This window comes from Pleurodeles waltl, chromosome 3_1, assembly GCF_031143425.1.
Source record: "Pleurodeles waltl isolate 20211129_DDA chromosome 3_1, aPleWal1.hap1.20221129, whole genome shotgun sequence".
In the NCBI taxonomy this organism is placed as follows: domain Eukaryota; kingdom Metazoa; phylum Chordata; class Amphibia; order Caudata; family Salamandridae; genus Pleurodeles; species Pleurodeles waltl.
The window spans coordinates 1,999,868,677-1,999,885,495 of NC_090440.1; the positions used below are offsets into that span (position 1 = coordinate 1,999,868,677).

General features: G+C 46.4%; 1 protein-coding gene across 1 annotated transcript in view; it reads left to right on the forward strand.

Moving 5' to 3' along the window:
* Positions 1-16,819, forward strand: part of MED13 (mediator complex subunit 13) — an 865,231-nt gene that overhangs the window by 514,992 nt on the left and 333,420 nt on the right. Inside the window, exon 22 of the mRNA XM_069226440.1 lies at positions 6,208-6,399. Within this exon, the coding sequence (XP_069082541.1) occupies positions 6,208-6,399 (192 nt within the window). The remainder of the gene's footprint in view (positions 1-6,207; positions 6,400-16,819) is intronic.

A 16,819-nucleotide genomic window follows, 5' to 3' on the forward strand; every position in this document is an offset into this window, starting at 1 on the left:
TCAATATATATTTGGCTTTATAGCTTTTTTAGCCAATGTGCTTGAAAACGTTTTTATTTTTTTTAAATTGCCAATATATTCTACTTTTTTAAAACGTTCTTTAGGAACTACTCCTTGAACATCCCTGGGAGAGCTGCTGCAGTAGGAAATTGGCAAGTTCTCAGGACCCCATTCCAGTCCATCATTATTTTGCACACTGTGCCACTTCAGTCTTTAGTTTAGTAGTCCCAGCCATATGCAAATCAGTCTTGACCCTGCTCCAATGTGAAGAGTGTGAACAGTGCAGCCCAAACTGCCTGACCAGTTCTTCCCTTAAGGGATCAACTGGGTTATTGATTTAGCCCTTGCCTTCGGCTGTTCTTGTTATGAATCCGGGACTTCAATTACCAGACTGTAAAGAAAAAATGAAGACTGAACGAGCTGCTCGTACCTGACAAAGGACAACGACTAATGAGAACCGAGGGAGGAGACCGAGAGATACAGGAGGGTGTGCAGAAATCCCAGTGTATTTTGATGGCTCATTTACAAATTTTTAGGAGACCTGAGGCAGGCAAAGTAAAGCCTTAGTACTGATTGGTCCCTGGGTTTAAAGCCAGGCAGTAGTATGATCAGGACCCGCCTTTGCAGTGGTGGCGCCTTGTGCGACAATCTTTTTTGGTGCCCTCCCCACAGCGGATAACAGGGGACGATGGGGGAAACACAATTTTTTTCAAAAGAAAGACAACACTGCTTCCTATCGCCCTGCCATCTCCTGCCGCCTCGCTCCTCTTGTGGTGCCCAGCATTCAGGTGTGGGGTTGTAATGGCAGGGTTTGCATAATGATCAACACTTTGGGTAGAAGCGTCATCTTTCTAGCCGCCAATTGGCCCAGTCAAGAGAGCCCATAGCCTCTCCACTTGGCTAAGGTTCCACGCGTCTCACTCAGAAGGGAGGTCTAGTTACCCTCAGCTGTAGTTGTTGGGATAGTGCGAATCTGTAAGCCTAGATATTGCACTGCCTGCTTGGCCCATGTAAAGGGCAGGACGGGCTTCATTGCTTTCACCTCTGTCTCTAAAACAGTCAAATTGAAAATAGAACGTTTGGAAACATTGGCATCTCGACATTTTTAGTGTTGCCTGACAGATGGATGCAGAAGGAAATGTGCAGCATGTGCTTTTAAATTGTAAGCACAGCACCCCCTCTCCTGAGGTCAGATGCCCCCTTCCAGGTCAGCGCCTAGTTCGGCCACACCAGCCACACCCCCTAAAGCAGGCCCTGAGTGAGATTCTTATAATTACAAAAACATATGTGACACAGTGACCTAGGCTGAGACCCCAAACTACACAGTCTTGTAGATTCCAAATTCTAAAAACGATAATAATTAAGGTAATTACCTGACAATGAGCTGAAATTCGACTTGGAATGCTGAGGGGGCTCTCGGAGTCTCTGAATTGCTGCGCGCCTGTAAATGCCGAAGAACGTAATAACGCTGGGTGAAACCATAATGCAAGACGTTGACAGGTGGGGCTCATGTAATCCCCCCGACATGAAATGCTAATGTGTACTGCTCGACTGGAAAAAAATTACCTCCCTTCGTAAGTTACGCTGGTATAAACCGCGTGCAGAAATCGTTTCTGAAGTGTGGCATTTCATGTTTTCAAAAATGCGCACGGCGCCCCAGGCAACTTGTCACGGCGCACCGGGGTGCCGCGGTGCGCAGTTTGGGAACCACTGCCTTAGTGGGTGTAGCTACCCATGGGTAAATGTCCCATTGGACACTACCAGTTTTCCCCTAAACACCCACTAAATTGTGTATTTAGTGGGCTCCCCTAGATCAAGAAATCAGATTAATCAGGAAGAAAAGACGGCACCAAAGAACCAGACAGGATGAGAACAGAGGACCTGCTGCACCAGAAGAGGCTCCAAGACCCCTGCTTGCTGCTCCAGAGTCCTGACAATCGCCGCTGTGGAGCAGCTGACCACTGGACAGACCTCAAAAGAACCAGAGGACCTCCAGGCTTTGTAAATAGCCTGAGATCTCCCTCCTGAATGGAGGCAAAACTCAAGAAACAAAAGAAACCAGCAAACCAGTGAGAGTCACTTCACCGTCCGGACGATATCTCCACAACCGGAAGTCGCAGCTGGACCCGACCTCATCGACCATCCTGCAAAAGAGACTGGTAACGCCTGTTATTATTATTTTTTTTTTTTTTTTTTTTTTTTTAACATGCATTTTTCTAGATTTCCTTCCATTGGTCCCTAGGGTGCATAATTATGCACAGAAAGACTATCTATCTTTATTAAAGCTTTGAAAAATCATAAAGCAAAAAGTACTTAACGTATCTGAACCATTTTGGTCTTAAATTATATAAAAGTCTGAAGTATTATTACAAATTCTGGTCTCGAGTTATTCATTGAGTGCTTGTGGTGCATGATTGATTTGTGAGTACAACAAATGCTTAGCACATCTCCTGGATTAGCCTAACTGCTCGACCAGTTACCTTAAAAACTGGAGCATTAGGTGGTCTAATTTTTACCTCTGGAAACCGTGTGGTTGTCTGGACCCTCTGCACAGTGTGCCTAGTTTTGCACACTACATAGAGAGCCAGCCTTCTACAGTCTCAATCTCTGGGCCGTCACTGCGTCCACCATCAGGTCAAGTGACTGCTGATTCAGGGCACGGTGCGATATGGGCTCACCTTGCCGCCGCAGCCCCAGGGTGATACGAATGTCTTCCCGTTACAACAGTCGCCCTCGCAGGCATGATCGCCGTCACTGTGGTCTCACTCCTCATGCAAACGGGTACCGCAGGTGCATTTATTCGCCCTGCACCGCAGTTTGCTAGACAGGATCCAATTTGCGTGGCAGTCATAGGCCGTCCCCTCGCTCCATTACGCCATCTTATGTGCCAACAGGTCGAGACACGGTGGCTGACGCCACTTGTGTTTCAACACCATGTAGGTTCAGGTTTGAGGTGTATTTGGGCACAGCATCCCGTGCTACTCAGTCGTCACTTATAAGGAGCGGATGCATGCCAGTGGTCATGATATAAGTATGATTGTGTGTGCCAGCCAGCAGAGCCGCACTAGGGTGAGGCCTATCTTACTGTGGGCTCAGTAGCACCCCCTATAATCAGTGTCTTTAACCTATGTAAGTTAGTAGGATTAGACTGTGTATATCGCCTTATGCTGACTGTCACCATGCATTCTTCCAGTGCCATCTCGAATGTCTCCATCATAGAGTAGGAAACATTAGATTTTGGTAATGTCTCCAGATACAAATTGACTATAAATAAAACACAAATGATTGTGAATTATTCTATAATCACACCTGATCCACGGGTGACTTCCTTTGCTATGTATCTTGGCAATATTTCATGTAATACGAAGTGTTTTCAAGCTTAATTATTGTTGGCTAAAACCAAGGTATTGGTGAAGTTTTGGCAGTGACTGCCTGTCTCGCTTATCCAGAAATGTAACACCGTTAAAATGAATGTGCTATTTATTCTGCACTAATACTTTTTGAGTTTCTAGCTCTTTTTAAGCGTTTAGATGCCTCTATTGGTAGCTTTTTGTAGGGTTATTAGAGCATGACGGGCTATGAAATGGCTGAAAACATTATCAGAAGAGAGTGAATCGGCCCCTACCTGATTTTCAGCATTATTATTTAGCTGCCTTTGGGGAAGGTATTTGCTGCTTAGTATCAAAGAATTGATACCAAAACACTTAACATCTATGAAGTTAGCTTGGTCACAGAGACAAGTGCCTGATTTTCCTGATTCAACCCAACTATTTCAAGCAAGTTCTATTTAAGGTGTTGCTGGAGACTGTGCAATTTTAAAGAATTGGAAGAATAAATGCTATTTTAGACTAATCCACCCCTTCATGCAATTGGAGCCTGTGTTTAAGGGAGTAGATTGGATTGGTATCCGGAAGCTGTGTCCTTTAATGAGTTCAGGGAAAATGACGTGGATATAACTGTCTAAAAAATGGTCTAATTTCCTAGGGAAATAGGTGGGCTCCTCAATGATTGTCTCTGCATTTACTTCATCCTTAACAACATTTTGGCTAGGTTGAAGTTTCAACAGTATAAAACAATTGCATTTATACTGTATGCTTGCACAATTAGTTAAATGGGTGGTTGACTATGTGGGTGGTATTAGCTGTCCCAGATGCAGCCTTCTGGTAGCCTATATCATTCATATGTTCAGTCTGCTTAACAATCCAAAACTATTGGGATGACATTTCTTTGGCTAATAGACTAGGGGGTTGAGGTAGCAGTGGATGTACTGAATAATATGCTTGGTAGGAATCTCAGAATCTCGTCGCAATGTCTGCTTTGTTTTCCATCATTATTGCGAGAATTTCTATTCCACAAGAATGAAGAAGCCAGTCTACAACTACTTTTGGCTCCTGGCTTGTTACACTGCTCAATAATTGGGGACGATTTGTATACAACTAAGGGATCTATCATTCTTTTATGGGGAGGCTATTTCTGCTTGGATAAACTAATGTACAGTTCCCTAGATCAGTGTAATTGATGGCCCCATCTGGGATGTATGATTGCTGCTGACTAACCCTAATTGATTTTTTTTGTATTGATGACTATTTTGATCTTTCGTAACAAATTGCAGTCCCCCTCCGAATATATATATTTTTTTTCTTCGAGTCTCCAGGGAGTGGCAGACATAGACCAGATGACAGACAGCACGAAGGCAGCTTTGGGCTTATGGATCTATAGTCTGCATCAGGCTGAAGGAATGTCCTTCTGCATGTCCATTACCAGAGGTCGCCCAGTCATGCATGCTTTGCTGAAAGGTTGTTTCCGTGGAGAGATTTGGACATAGGGTGGTGGGAGACAGGGCATTTATTTAGGCATGTGCAAATGCCCCAATGGTCTGATCAAAAAAAAAAAAATATATATATATATATATATATATATATAACTGCACTTCAATATCCTGGACCCTTGTGTGGTCAAATAGTGCCGTGGAAGCAGTCCAGGCTCTGGCAAATGGTGCCATCTTAAATGACGAATTGTCAGGGGTTTTACATACTAATGATAATTTCTTGGGATGCAGAAGATATTGGAATGATGACATCCACATTGATTACTGGTCCATTGGAGAGACATGTTTAACTCAAATGCGGTAACTTCACCACATTTTCAGTAACAAGGGTCACAGTGGCATTGGGATGTGATGGATTTGAGGTGGCAGTTTTTCTCCACGGGGACACATTTAAAAAGTCCTTTGAAGAACACTTGTTTCATAGTATACATGCAGTTAGTTGACCACACATAGGCATGGTTGAGGGGGCAGAAACCACACTCTAAAGATGGTATGTTTGACTGTGCCCCCAGCTGTGTCCCATAAGGGTAGCACCTCCAAAGGGTTCTCAGGATTATGATGCTCATTTCCTATGCTAGATACTTTGTGCATACATTTCTTTGGAGGCATCTGTAGGAAAGATGTGGCTCTGATACAGGAAGTTTTGCCCAACTTGATTGCTTTACTTCTGGCTGGCCATGAGTAGCTGCTGCCTTTTCCCAAGTCCAATATCATTATGCTAAAGCAGTGCAGTCAGCTTTTCCAACCACTGTGAAGGAGGGAAAGAAGGACGTTAGTTCAGAAAAACTGTTTTGATTAAGCTACTTATTCTCCGTCCTACTCAAAACCCAGCCATCAGTTCACCTAATTATGTGTGTCTGAAAAGGGTTGGGGACCCTCTTAAACATGTGTAGTTAGTGCTTGCAGAACGTCGCATTTGGTGCACTCATTCTTTTTAAGTGATTGCTTTATTTTGAGATGCTCTTTTCCAGTCTCATTCCTACACTGCAGGCAATTCCAAACTATTAGTAAAGATGGGAGAGCAAGGACTTAAAGTATTGATATCTTCAAGAAGGTAATTTTTTCATGTTCCCAATTGTTCAAACTACTGAAATATCATGGCCAAGTCTACATGTCTTACTAGCTTTATTGACTAGAAACATTTTGGCACATGTATTTTTCCCTCAAAGGTGTGATTTTCCAGAAATTTTTTTACCCAGAGTGTAGTTATCGTCAATTCTGTTTGTTGGTGTGTGATCATGCCAAGCACTTCTGTTGCTCTGGCTGCTGTACATAATCCAAATGTATGTTTCTACTGTATTCTACTGTATTCTGCCTAGTGGTTTTCGTAGACCAAACTATATACCCTTTTCCATGATGCTTTTTTTTTCTTTAATCAGATTGTCCCTTGTCAGTACCTGCTGCAACCTGTGAAGCATGAAGATCGGCATATTTATACACAGCATTTAAAGTCTCTGGCATTTTCAACATTTACACAGTGCCGAAGGCCGTTGCCTGCCTCCACCAACGTCAAAACATTGACTGGTTTTGGTCCTGGATTAGCTATAGAAACTGCTCTTCGAAGTCCTGAGGTGAGAGTGCAAAGTTTTAGATATAGGTCACTCCTTCATAATTTCATGCCAGACATTATTTATCATTTATTTTTCATGCTAACTTACTTCCTGTGTGTAAATTCAGTGTGTAAAGCTGGATATTTTTGTAAAGACACACCGGTATCAGTAGTCTTGTAAATTTATGGGAAACCAGTCATAAATTAGAAATATGCCGTCACAAATGGGATTTTCTTATGGAGCAGTGCAGAATATCTATAGTAGTGAATATGTGTATGTTCACATCTAAAATCGTATAGTGTGGTCAGCTGACTTGCAGTTTTGCAACTGGGTCTTATACGTCTTTTGAACAACCAATAATTAAACATTTCACAACCGGACTCTTGTGGTTTAAAGACTTCCACATTACCACACTACTTTAAAAGACCTTCATGATTTTTGTATTGGTTTACGAAAATTGGGCAGCGATTTTTAATAGGACACTTGAATTTTTAGTTATTGAATTTTATCCAGTGTGCCGTTGGAACAACTTGCATTACAGACAATCTATGGATCTAGCCTTCGGTTTAAACGGTACCCAGATTGTTTAATCTAGTTCATCCCTTGCTATATCTGATCAGTCTTTTTATTTAAAATTTTCTTTGCCAATTTTCAGGTTAAATTGAGCTGAGCGATATAAATGGCCAAGACTATAAAGCTTTATCCAGTGCTCAACTAGCTAAGGCATTTAACGTAGGGTGTAGATTCCTTTATCTAAGCTGCGTCACTAAATAGGTGTAATTCTAAATGTCAAAGGTTATATTTAATGGCCCAGTAAAAACGAAAATTGTTAGTTTCTTCAGACTTTATCATTGGTTTACTAAGACATTGCTAAATTTAAAGGATCTGGAACAATTCTAAACTGAGGTTAATTTAATAATAAAAATAAAAAAACAATATAACCAAAAGCTTCAATGAAAGTGAGACCTATTATGTTGACTATATTGAGGGAGTGTGACTGAGAGAATATTCCACCTAATTTTGTTACTATGAATTATTGTGAGAACTTAGATTACCGATTTGTTGAAAAAAGGAAATTAACATCCAATTTCATGTGCCAAAGGCCAAAGATTTGTCCTTAATTTGCATGACATGGAATCCTTGACGATGTCACTTAAAAGTTTTTGTAAATTTGAATACATTTCACTGAACAGTTTAGTTCACGTGCCATCTAAACTGAAACCACCTGGACCGCAGTATCTTTTCTGTAATAATTTTGCAAAATATTGGACTTTTGGAGAAAGACATTAAGGCCCTCATTACAACCCTGGCAGACAGCGATAAAATGGAGAAGAGTACTGCCAACAGGCTTGGCGGTACTTTCCCCATAATATGACATTGGCTGTTTGGTCCAAGCCATACCACCAACGTACCACACCGTCCACCATGGCGGTAACAACCGCCGGACTGGAGACTGCAGTCTCCAGCCAGGTGGCCGTCACTAGCCGGCCCGCGGGATTGGCCCCGCCTACCGCCATGGTTCTCGTTGCAATCTTACCATCACAAAAACCATGGCGGTAGGCACTATCAGTGACAAGGAATTCCTTCCTGATTGCAGGGGGTCCTCTGACAGGAGACGGGACGGGGCGCTGCTGCCAGCAGCAGTGTCCGCCAGCAGAACACCGCCAGGCTGTATCATATGTCATAATACGGTCTGCAGTGGTTTACTGGCGTAGCACTGCTGCTGGTAGCAGCGCCATCTGCCGCCATGGCCGCAGCCGGATTTCCGCCATCCTTCTGGTGAAATTCCAGCTACGGTCATAATTTGGCAGATGGCTGGTAGCCGCGGCGACTGTCTTTTGGCAGCCATCGCCGTGGCAGTAGGCGGTATATACTGCCAATGTTAAAATGAGGGCCTATGTTTTTTCTGGGTTCTCTCCATCTCAAAGCACATAAACTGCAGGTTCTATCCTCATCATTTGATACCGTAGACCGTTGGCGTTTATGCAAGAGGCTTGCTAGCTGCAAGGATCGAAGGGCAGAGCTCTAGAATGGATAGATTTTTATCAGACTGCATGCTTTATGTGCGCAATTAGGTCAGTATGGTCCTCTAATCATGATCTTTTTGTTAATCAGGTACCACTCTCACCCTGTTAACGAACATACATATCATTCCTCTTGCACATTTGATCACATGGTGTAAAGAAATGGCTCCCTGTTGCAGTTACCCCCCACTTTTTGCCTGATACTGATGCCGACTTGACGGAGAAGGTGCTGGGACCCTGCTAACCAGGCCCCAGCACCAGTGTTCTTTCACCTAAAATGTACCATTGTTTCCACAATTGGCACAACCCTGGCACCTAGGTAAGTCCCTTGTAACTGGTACCCCTGGTACCAAGGGCCCTGATGCCAGGGAAGGTCTCTAAGGGCTGCAGCATGTCTTATGCCACCCTAGGGACCCCTCACTCAGCACAGACACACTGCTTGCCAGCTTGTGTGTGCTGATGGGGAGAAAATGACTAAGTCGACATGGCACTCCCCTCAGGGTGCCATGCCAACCTCCCACTGCCTGTGGCATAGGTAAGTCACCCCTCTAGTAGGCCTTACAGCCCTAAGGCAGGGTGCACTATACCACAGGTGAGGGCATATGTGCATGAGCACTATGCCCCTACAGTGTCTAAGCAAAACCTTAGACATTGTAAGTGCAGGGTAGCCATAAGAGTATATGGGCTGTGAGTCTGTCAAAAACGAACTCCACAGCTCCATAATGGCTACACTGAATACTGGGAAGTTTAGTATCAAACTTCTCAGAATAATAAACCCACACTGATGCCAGTGTTGGATTTATTAAAAAATGCACACAGAGGGCATCTTAGAGATACCCCCTGTATTTTACCCAATTGTTCAGTGCAGGACTGACTGGTCTGTGCCAGCCTGCTGCTGAGAGACGAGTGTCTGACCTCATGCGGTGAGAGCCTTTGTGCTCTCTGAGGACAGAAACAAAGCCTGCTCTGGGTGGAGGTGCTTCACACCTCCCCCCTGCAGGAACTGTAACACCTAGCAGTGAGCTTCAAAGGCTCAAGCTTCGTGTTACAATGCCCCAGGGCACTCCAGCTAGTGGAGATGCCCGCCTCCTGGACCCAGCCCCCACTTTTGGCGGCAAGTCCAGGAGAGATAATGAGAACAACAAGGAGGAGTCACTGGCCAGTCAGGACAGCCCCTAAGGTGTCCTGAGCTGAAGTGACTCTAACTTTTAGAAATCCTCCATCTTGCAGATGGAGGATTCCCCCAATAGGATTAGGGATGTGACCCCCTCCCCTTGGGAGGAGGCACAAAGAGGGTGTACCCACCCTCAGGGCTAGTAGCCATTGGCTACTAACCCCCCAGACCTAAACACGCCCTTAAATTTAGTATTTAAGGGCTCTCCCTGAACCTAGAAATTAGATTCCTGCAACAACAAGAAGAAGGACTGCCTAGCTGAAAACCCCTGCAGAGGAAGACCAGAAGACAACAACTGCCTTGGCTCCAGAAACTCACCGGCCTGTCTCCTGCCTTCCAAAGAACTCTGCCCCAGCGACGCCTTCCAAAGGGACCAGCGACCTCTGAATCCTCTGAGGACTGCCCTGCTTCGACGACGACAAGAAACTCCCGAGGACAGCGGACCTGCTCCAAAAAGACTGCAACTTTATCCAAAGGAGCAGCTTTAAAGAACCCTGCAATCTCCCCGCAAGAAGCGTGAGACTTGCAACACTGCACCCGGCGACCCCGACTCGGCTGGTGGAGAACCAACACCTCAGGGAGGACCCCCGGACTACTCTACGACTGTGAGTACCAAAACCTGTCCCCCCTGAGCCCCCACAGCGCCGCCTGCAGAGGGAATCCCGAGGCTTCCCCTGACCGCGACTCTCTGAAACCTAAGTCCCGACGCCTGGAAAAGACCCTGCACCCGCAGCCCCCAGGACCTGAAGGACCGAACTTTCACTGCAGAAGTGGCCCCCAGGAGTCCCTCTCCCTTGCCCAAGTGGAGGTTTCCCCGAGGAAGCCCCCCCTTGCCTGCCTGCAGCGCTGAAGAGATCCCTTGATCTCTCATTGACTTCCATTGCGAACCCGACGCTTGTTCTAACACTGCACCCGGCCGCCCCCGCGCCGCTGAGGGTGAAATTTCTGTGTGGGCTTGTGTCCCCCCCGGTGCCCTACAAAACCCCCCTGGTCTGCCCCCCGAAGACACGGGTACTTACCTGCTGGCAGACTGGAACCGGGGCACCCCCTTCTCTCCATTGGAGCCTATGCGTTTTGGGCACCACTTTGAACTCTGCACTTGACCGGCCCTGAGCTGCTGGTGTGGTAACTTTGGGGTTGCTCTGAACCCCCAACGGTGGGCTACCTTGGACCAAGAACTGAACCCTGTAAGTGTCTTACTTACCTGGTAAAACTAACAAAAACTTACCTCCCCCAGGAACTGTGAAAATTGCACTAAGTGTCCACTTTTAAAATAGCTATTTGTGAATAACTTGAAAAGTATACATGCAATTGAAATGATTCAAAGTTCCTAATGTACTTACCTGCAATACCTTTCAAACAAGATATTACATGTTAAATTTGAACCTGTGGTTCTTAAAATAAACTAAGAAAATATATTTTTCTATTCAAAACCTATTGGCTGGATTTGTCTCTGAGTGTGTGTACCTCATTTATTGTCTATGTGTATGTACAACAAATGCTTAACACTACTCCTTGGATAAGCCTACTGCTCGACCACACTACCACAAAATAGAGCATTAGTATTATCTCTTTTTACCACTATTTTACCTCTAAGGGGAACCCTTGGACTCTGTGCATGCTATTCCTTACTTTGAAATAGCACATACAGAGCCAACTTCCTACATTGGTGGATCAGCGGTGGGGTACAAGACTTTGCATTTGCTGGACTGCTCAGCCAATACCTGATCACACGACAAATTCCAAAATTGTCATTAGAAATTGATTTTTGCAATTTGAAAAGTTTTCTAAATTCTTAAAAGTCCTGCTAGGGCCTTGTGTTAGTCCCTGTTAGCATTTCTTTTAGAGTTTAAAAGTTTGTTAAAAGTTTGAATTAGATTCTAGAACTAGTTTTAGTTTCTTAAAAAGTATTCCAACTTTTAGAAGCATAATGTCTAATACAGATGTGAATGTGGTGGAACTCGACACCACACCTTACCTCCATCTACAGATGAGAGAGCTAAGGTCACTCTGTAAACTAAAAAAAATAGCAATGGGCTCCAGACCTTCCAAACTACAGCTCCAGGAGCTGTTGGCAGAGTTTGAAAGAGCCAACCCATCTGAGTATGGCAACACAGAGGATGATGATAGTGACTTGGAGGGTGATTCCCCCCCACCAGTACTATCTAGGGAGAACAGGGCTTCTCAAGCCCTGACTCCACAAATAATAGTCAGAGAGGCTGGTTCCCTCACAGGAGGGACCAACAACTCTGAAATCACTGAGGATAACTCCAGTGAAGAGGACATCCAGTTAGCCAGGATGGCCAAAAGATTGGCTTTGGAAAGACAGATCCTAGCCATAGAAAGGGAAAGACAAGAGATGGGCCTAGGACCCATCAATGGTGGCAGCAACATAAATAGGGTCAGAGATTCTCCTGACATGTTGAAAATCCCCAAAGGGATTGTAACTAAATATGAAGATGGTGATGACATCACCAAATGGTTCACAGCTTTTGAGAGGGCTTGTGAAACCAGAAAAGTGAACAAATCTCACTGGGGTGCTCTCCTTTGGGAAATGTTCACAGGAAAGTGTAGGGATAGACTCCTCACACTCTCTAAAAAAGATGCAGAATCTTATGACCTCATGAAGGGTACCCTGATTGAGGGCTTTGGATTCTCCACTGAGGAGTATAGAATTAGATTCAGGGGGGCTCAAAAATCCTCAAGCCAGACCTGGGTTGATTATGTTGACTACTCAGTGAAAACACTGGATGGTTGGGTAACTGGATATGAAGTGTATGACTATGTTGGGCTTTATAATTTGTTTATGAAAGAACACATTTTAAGTAACTGCTTCAATGAAAAGTTGCATCAGTATCTGGTAGACCTAGGTCTAATTTCTCCCCAGGAATTGGGAAAGAAGGCAGACCACTGGGTCAAGACTAGGGTAACCAAAACTTCCACTGGGGGTGACCAAAAGAAAGGGGTTACAAAGCCTCCCCAGGAGAAAGTGGGTGACACTAGAAACAAAGAAAAAGAGTCCCCTGTAGGCCCCCAAAAACCAGACCAGGTGGGTGGGCCCAGAGACACAACCCAAAACAAAGGTGGGTACCAGGGTAAGAGCTGGGATGCCACTAAGGCATGGTGCCATAACTGTAAACAGACAGGGCACCACACCAAGGACCCTTCTTATCCCAAAAACAAACCCCCTAGCAACATCCCAGGGGTAACCAGTGTAGCCATTGGAGATGACTCCTCAGAGGAGGAGGTCTTCATAGCCTTCAACTGGAAAAAGGGCCCAACAGGTGAGTTGGAGATTCCAGAGGGAAGTAGACACTTCCACCACCTACAGGTGAATGGAATCCCAGCCACTGCCCTGAGAGACACTTGTGCCAGTCACACTATTGTGCATGACAGGCTGGTGTTCTCAAACCAGTACATCCCAGGTGAGATGGCCAGGGTAAGAGTTAGCCCAGACAGGGTCACTGATAGGCCTGTGGCTTTTGTGCCCATAGAAGAGGGTGGGACTTTTAGCTGGAGAAGGGTGGTAGTCAGTACAGACCTCCCCCTTGATTGTCTCCTTGGAAATGACTACCCAGAGGTTAGTCAGAGCCCAAGAGAGGAACTGGCCCAGTGCCAGTCCTCTCCCAAGGATTCTGGAGTGCCTGCCTCTGCAGTAAATGCAAGTAGGCCCCAGAAGAAAAAGAAAAGGAAACAGAGTAGGAAAGGTGGACAACCTTTACCCAAGGTTCCAGCCAGCCAAGGAGATTCTGCTCCAGTAGGGGAGAACCCCAAAAGTGGCTCTGATAAAGTCCAACCTGACCCACAAGAAGTCCTGGCTAGTCAGGCAACTGTTAAGTCTGAGTGGGTGGCCCCTCAGCTAACAGAAGAAAGAGTGGAAGAAGGGTGTTTACTACAAGATGTGGTAACCCCCCACTCCAATACAGCAGACAGGCACCCTGAACCCAAAGAAGCCTGTAACTTAGCCCCTTCCCTTGTAGGTGAAGAGCTAAAGGTGTGGTTCTGGGCACTGACAGCTGTCAGTGGCCTCTGCTGGGTGTTAGCCTTTATGGCTGCACTATCCTTGGCATGGTGGTCAGACCCCATGCCAAATAGCAAGTTAGGCCCCCTGACCCTGTTGGTCATGGTGGGGTTACTCCAGCTCTGTGTAACCTCTTTGGGTAAGTTAGGGGTGACCCTGGCTAAGATAAGATTAGCAGAGGTGGATACCTCTAACCCCAAAATAGAGAGGATGGGTGAAGACATTAAAAGCACAGACAAGAGGCAGTTCAGATTAGGTCCTATCACTGTGGAAGTGGGTCAGTTCCCCAGGGGGAATGACCTGGACAGGAGGATGTAAGGCAGAGTAGGCCCTGCAACAAACCAGCCTATTTCCTCTACTCTTCCTCGCCTGACAGACTAGGAAGACTCTCCCAGCTTTGGCTGAGTCTCCTGGCCTGTGGGCTGGGGGGGGGGGGGCTTGTGTAAAGAAATGGCTCCCTGTTGCAGTTACCCCCCACTTTTTGCCTGATACTGATGCTGACTTGACGGAGAAGGTGCTGGGACCCTGCTAACCAGTCCCCAGCACCAGTGTTCTTTCACCTAAAATGTACCATTGTTTCCACAATTGGCACAACCCTGGCACCTAGGTAAGTCGCTTGTAACTGGTACCCCTGGTACCAAGGGCCCTGATGCCAGGGAAGGTCTCTAAGGGCTGCAGCATGTCTTATGCCACCCTAGGGACCCCTCACTCAGCACAGACACACTGCTTGCCAGCTTGTGTGTGCTGATGGGGAGAAAATGACTAAGTCGACATGGCACTCCCCTCAGGGTGCCATGCCAACCTCCCACTGCCTGTGGCATAGGTAAGTCACCCCTCTAGTAGGCCTTACAGCCCTAAGGCAGGGTGCACTATACCACAGGTGAGGGCATATGTGCATGAGCACTATGCCCCTACAGTGTCTAAGCAAAACCTTAAACATTGTAAGTGCAGGGTAGCCATAAGAGTATATGGGCTGTGAGTCTGTCAAAAACGAACTCCACAGCTCCATAATGGCTACACTGAATACTGGGAAGTTTAGTATCAAACTTCTCAGAATAATAAACCCACACTGATGCCAGTGTTGGATTTATTAAAAAATGCACACAGAGGGCATCTTAGAGATACCCCCTGTATTTTACCCAATTGTTCAATGCAGTACTGACTGGTCTGTGCCAGCCTGCTGCTGAGAGACGAGTGTCTGACCTCATGCGGTGAGAGCCTTTGTGCTCTCTGAGGACAGAAACAAAGCCTGCTCTGGGTGGAGGTGCTTCACACCTCCCCCCTGCAGGAACTGTAACACCTAGCAGTGAGCTTCAAAGGCTCAAGCTTCGTGTTACAATGCCCCAGGGCACTCCAGCTAGTGGAGATGCCCGCCTCCTGGACCCAGCCCCCACTTTTGGCGGCAAGTCCAGGAGAGATAATGAGAACAACAAGGAGGAGTCACTGGCCAGTCAGGACAGCCCCTAAGGTGTCCTGAGCTGAAGTGACTCTAACTTTTAGAAATCTTCCATCTTGCAGATGGAGGATTCCCCCAATAGGATTAGGGATGTGACCCCCTCCCCTTGGGAGGAGGCACAAAGAGGGTGTACCCACCCTCAGGGCTAGTAGCCATTGGCTACTAACCCCCCAGACCTAAACACGCCCTTAAATTTAGTATTTAAGGGCTCTCCCTGAACCTAGAAATTAGATTCCTGCAACAACAAGAAGGACTGCCTAGCTGAAAACCCCTGCAGAGGAAGACCAGAAGACAACAACTGCCTTGGCTCCAGAAACTCACCGGCCTGTCTCCTGCCTTCCAAAGAACTCTGCCCCAGCGACGCCTTCCAAAGGGACCAGCGACCTCTGAATCCTCTGAGGACTGCCCTGCTTCGACGACGACAAACTCCCGAGGACAGCGGACCTGCTCCAAAAAGACTGCAACTTTATCCAAAGGAGCAGCTTTAAAGAACCCTGCAATCTCCCCGCAAGAAGCGTGAGACTTGCAACACTGCACCCGGCGACCCCGACTCGGCTGGTGGAGAACCAACACCTCAGGGAGGACCCCCGGACTACTCTACGACTGTGAGTACCAAAACCTGTCCCCCCTGAGCCCCCACAGGGCCGCCTGCAGAGGGAATCCCGAGGCTTCCCCTGACCGCGACTCTCTGAAACCTAAGTCCCGACGCCTGGAAAAGACCCTGCACCCGCAGCCCCCAGGACCTGAAGGACCGGACTTTCACTGCAGAAGTGGCCCCCAGGAGTCCCTCTCCCTTGCCCAAGTGGAGGTTTCCCAGAGGAAGCCCCCCCCTTGCCTGCCTGCAGCGCTGAAGAGATCCCTTGATCTCTCATTGACTTCCATTGCGAACCCGACGCTTGTTCTAACACTGCACCCGGCCGCCCCCGCGCCGCTGAGGGTGACATTTCTGTGTGGGCTTGTGTCCCCCCCGGTGCCCTACAAAACCCCCCTGGTCAGCCCCCCGAAGACGCGGGTACTTACCTGCTGGCAGACTGGAACCGGGGCACCCCCTTCTCTCCATTGGAGCCTATGCGTTTTGGGCACCACTTTGAACTCTGCACCTGACCGGCCCTGAGCTGCTGGTGTGGTAACTTTGGGGTTGCTCTGAACCCCCAACGGTGGGCTACCTTGGACCAAGAACTGAACCCTGTAAGTGTCTTACTTACCTGGTAAAACTAACAAAAACTTACCTCCCCCAGGAACTGTGAAAATTGCACTAAGTGTCCACTTTTAAAATAGCTATTTGTGAATAACTTGAAAAGTATACATGCAATTGAAATGATTCAAAGTTCCTAATGTACTTACCTGCAATACCTTTCAAACAAGATATTACATGTTAAATTTGAACCTGTGGTTCTTAAAATAAACTAAGAAAATATATTTTTCTATACAAAACCTATTGGCTGGATTTGTCTCTGAGTGTGTGTACCTCATTTATTGTCTATGTGTATGTACAACAAATGCTTAACACTACTCCTTGGATAAGCCTACTGCTCGACCACACTACCACAAAATAGAGCATTAGTATTATCTCTTTTTACCACTATTTTACCTCTAAGGGGAACCCTTGGACTCTGTGCATGCTATTCCTTACTTTGAAATAGCCAACTTCCTACACATGGTCATGGGTATCCGATGTATGTAAATTACACCAGTAGCCACTGATTGTTCTGTGGAAGCAGCCCAACCGTGCTACAAATTTCACATCTGATCTTCTTGAACACGCT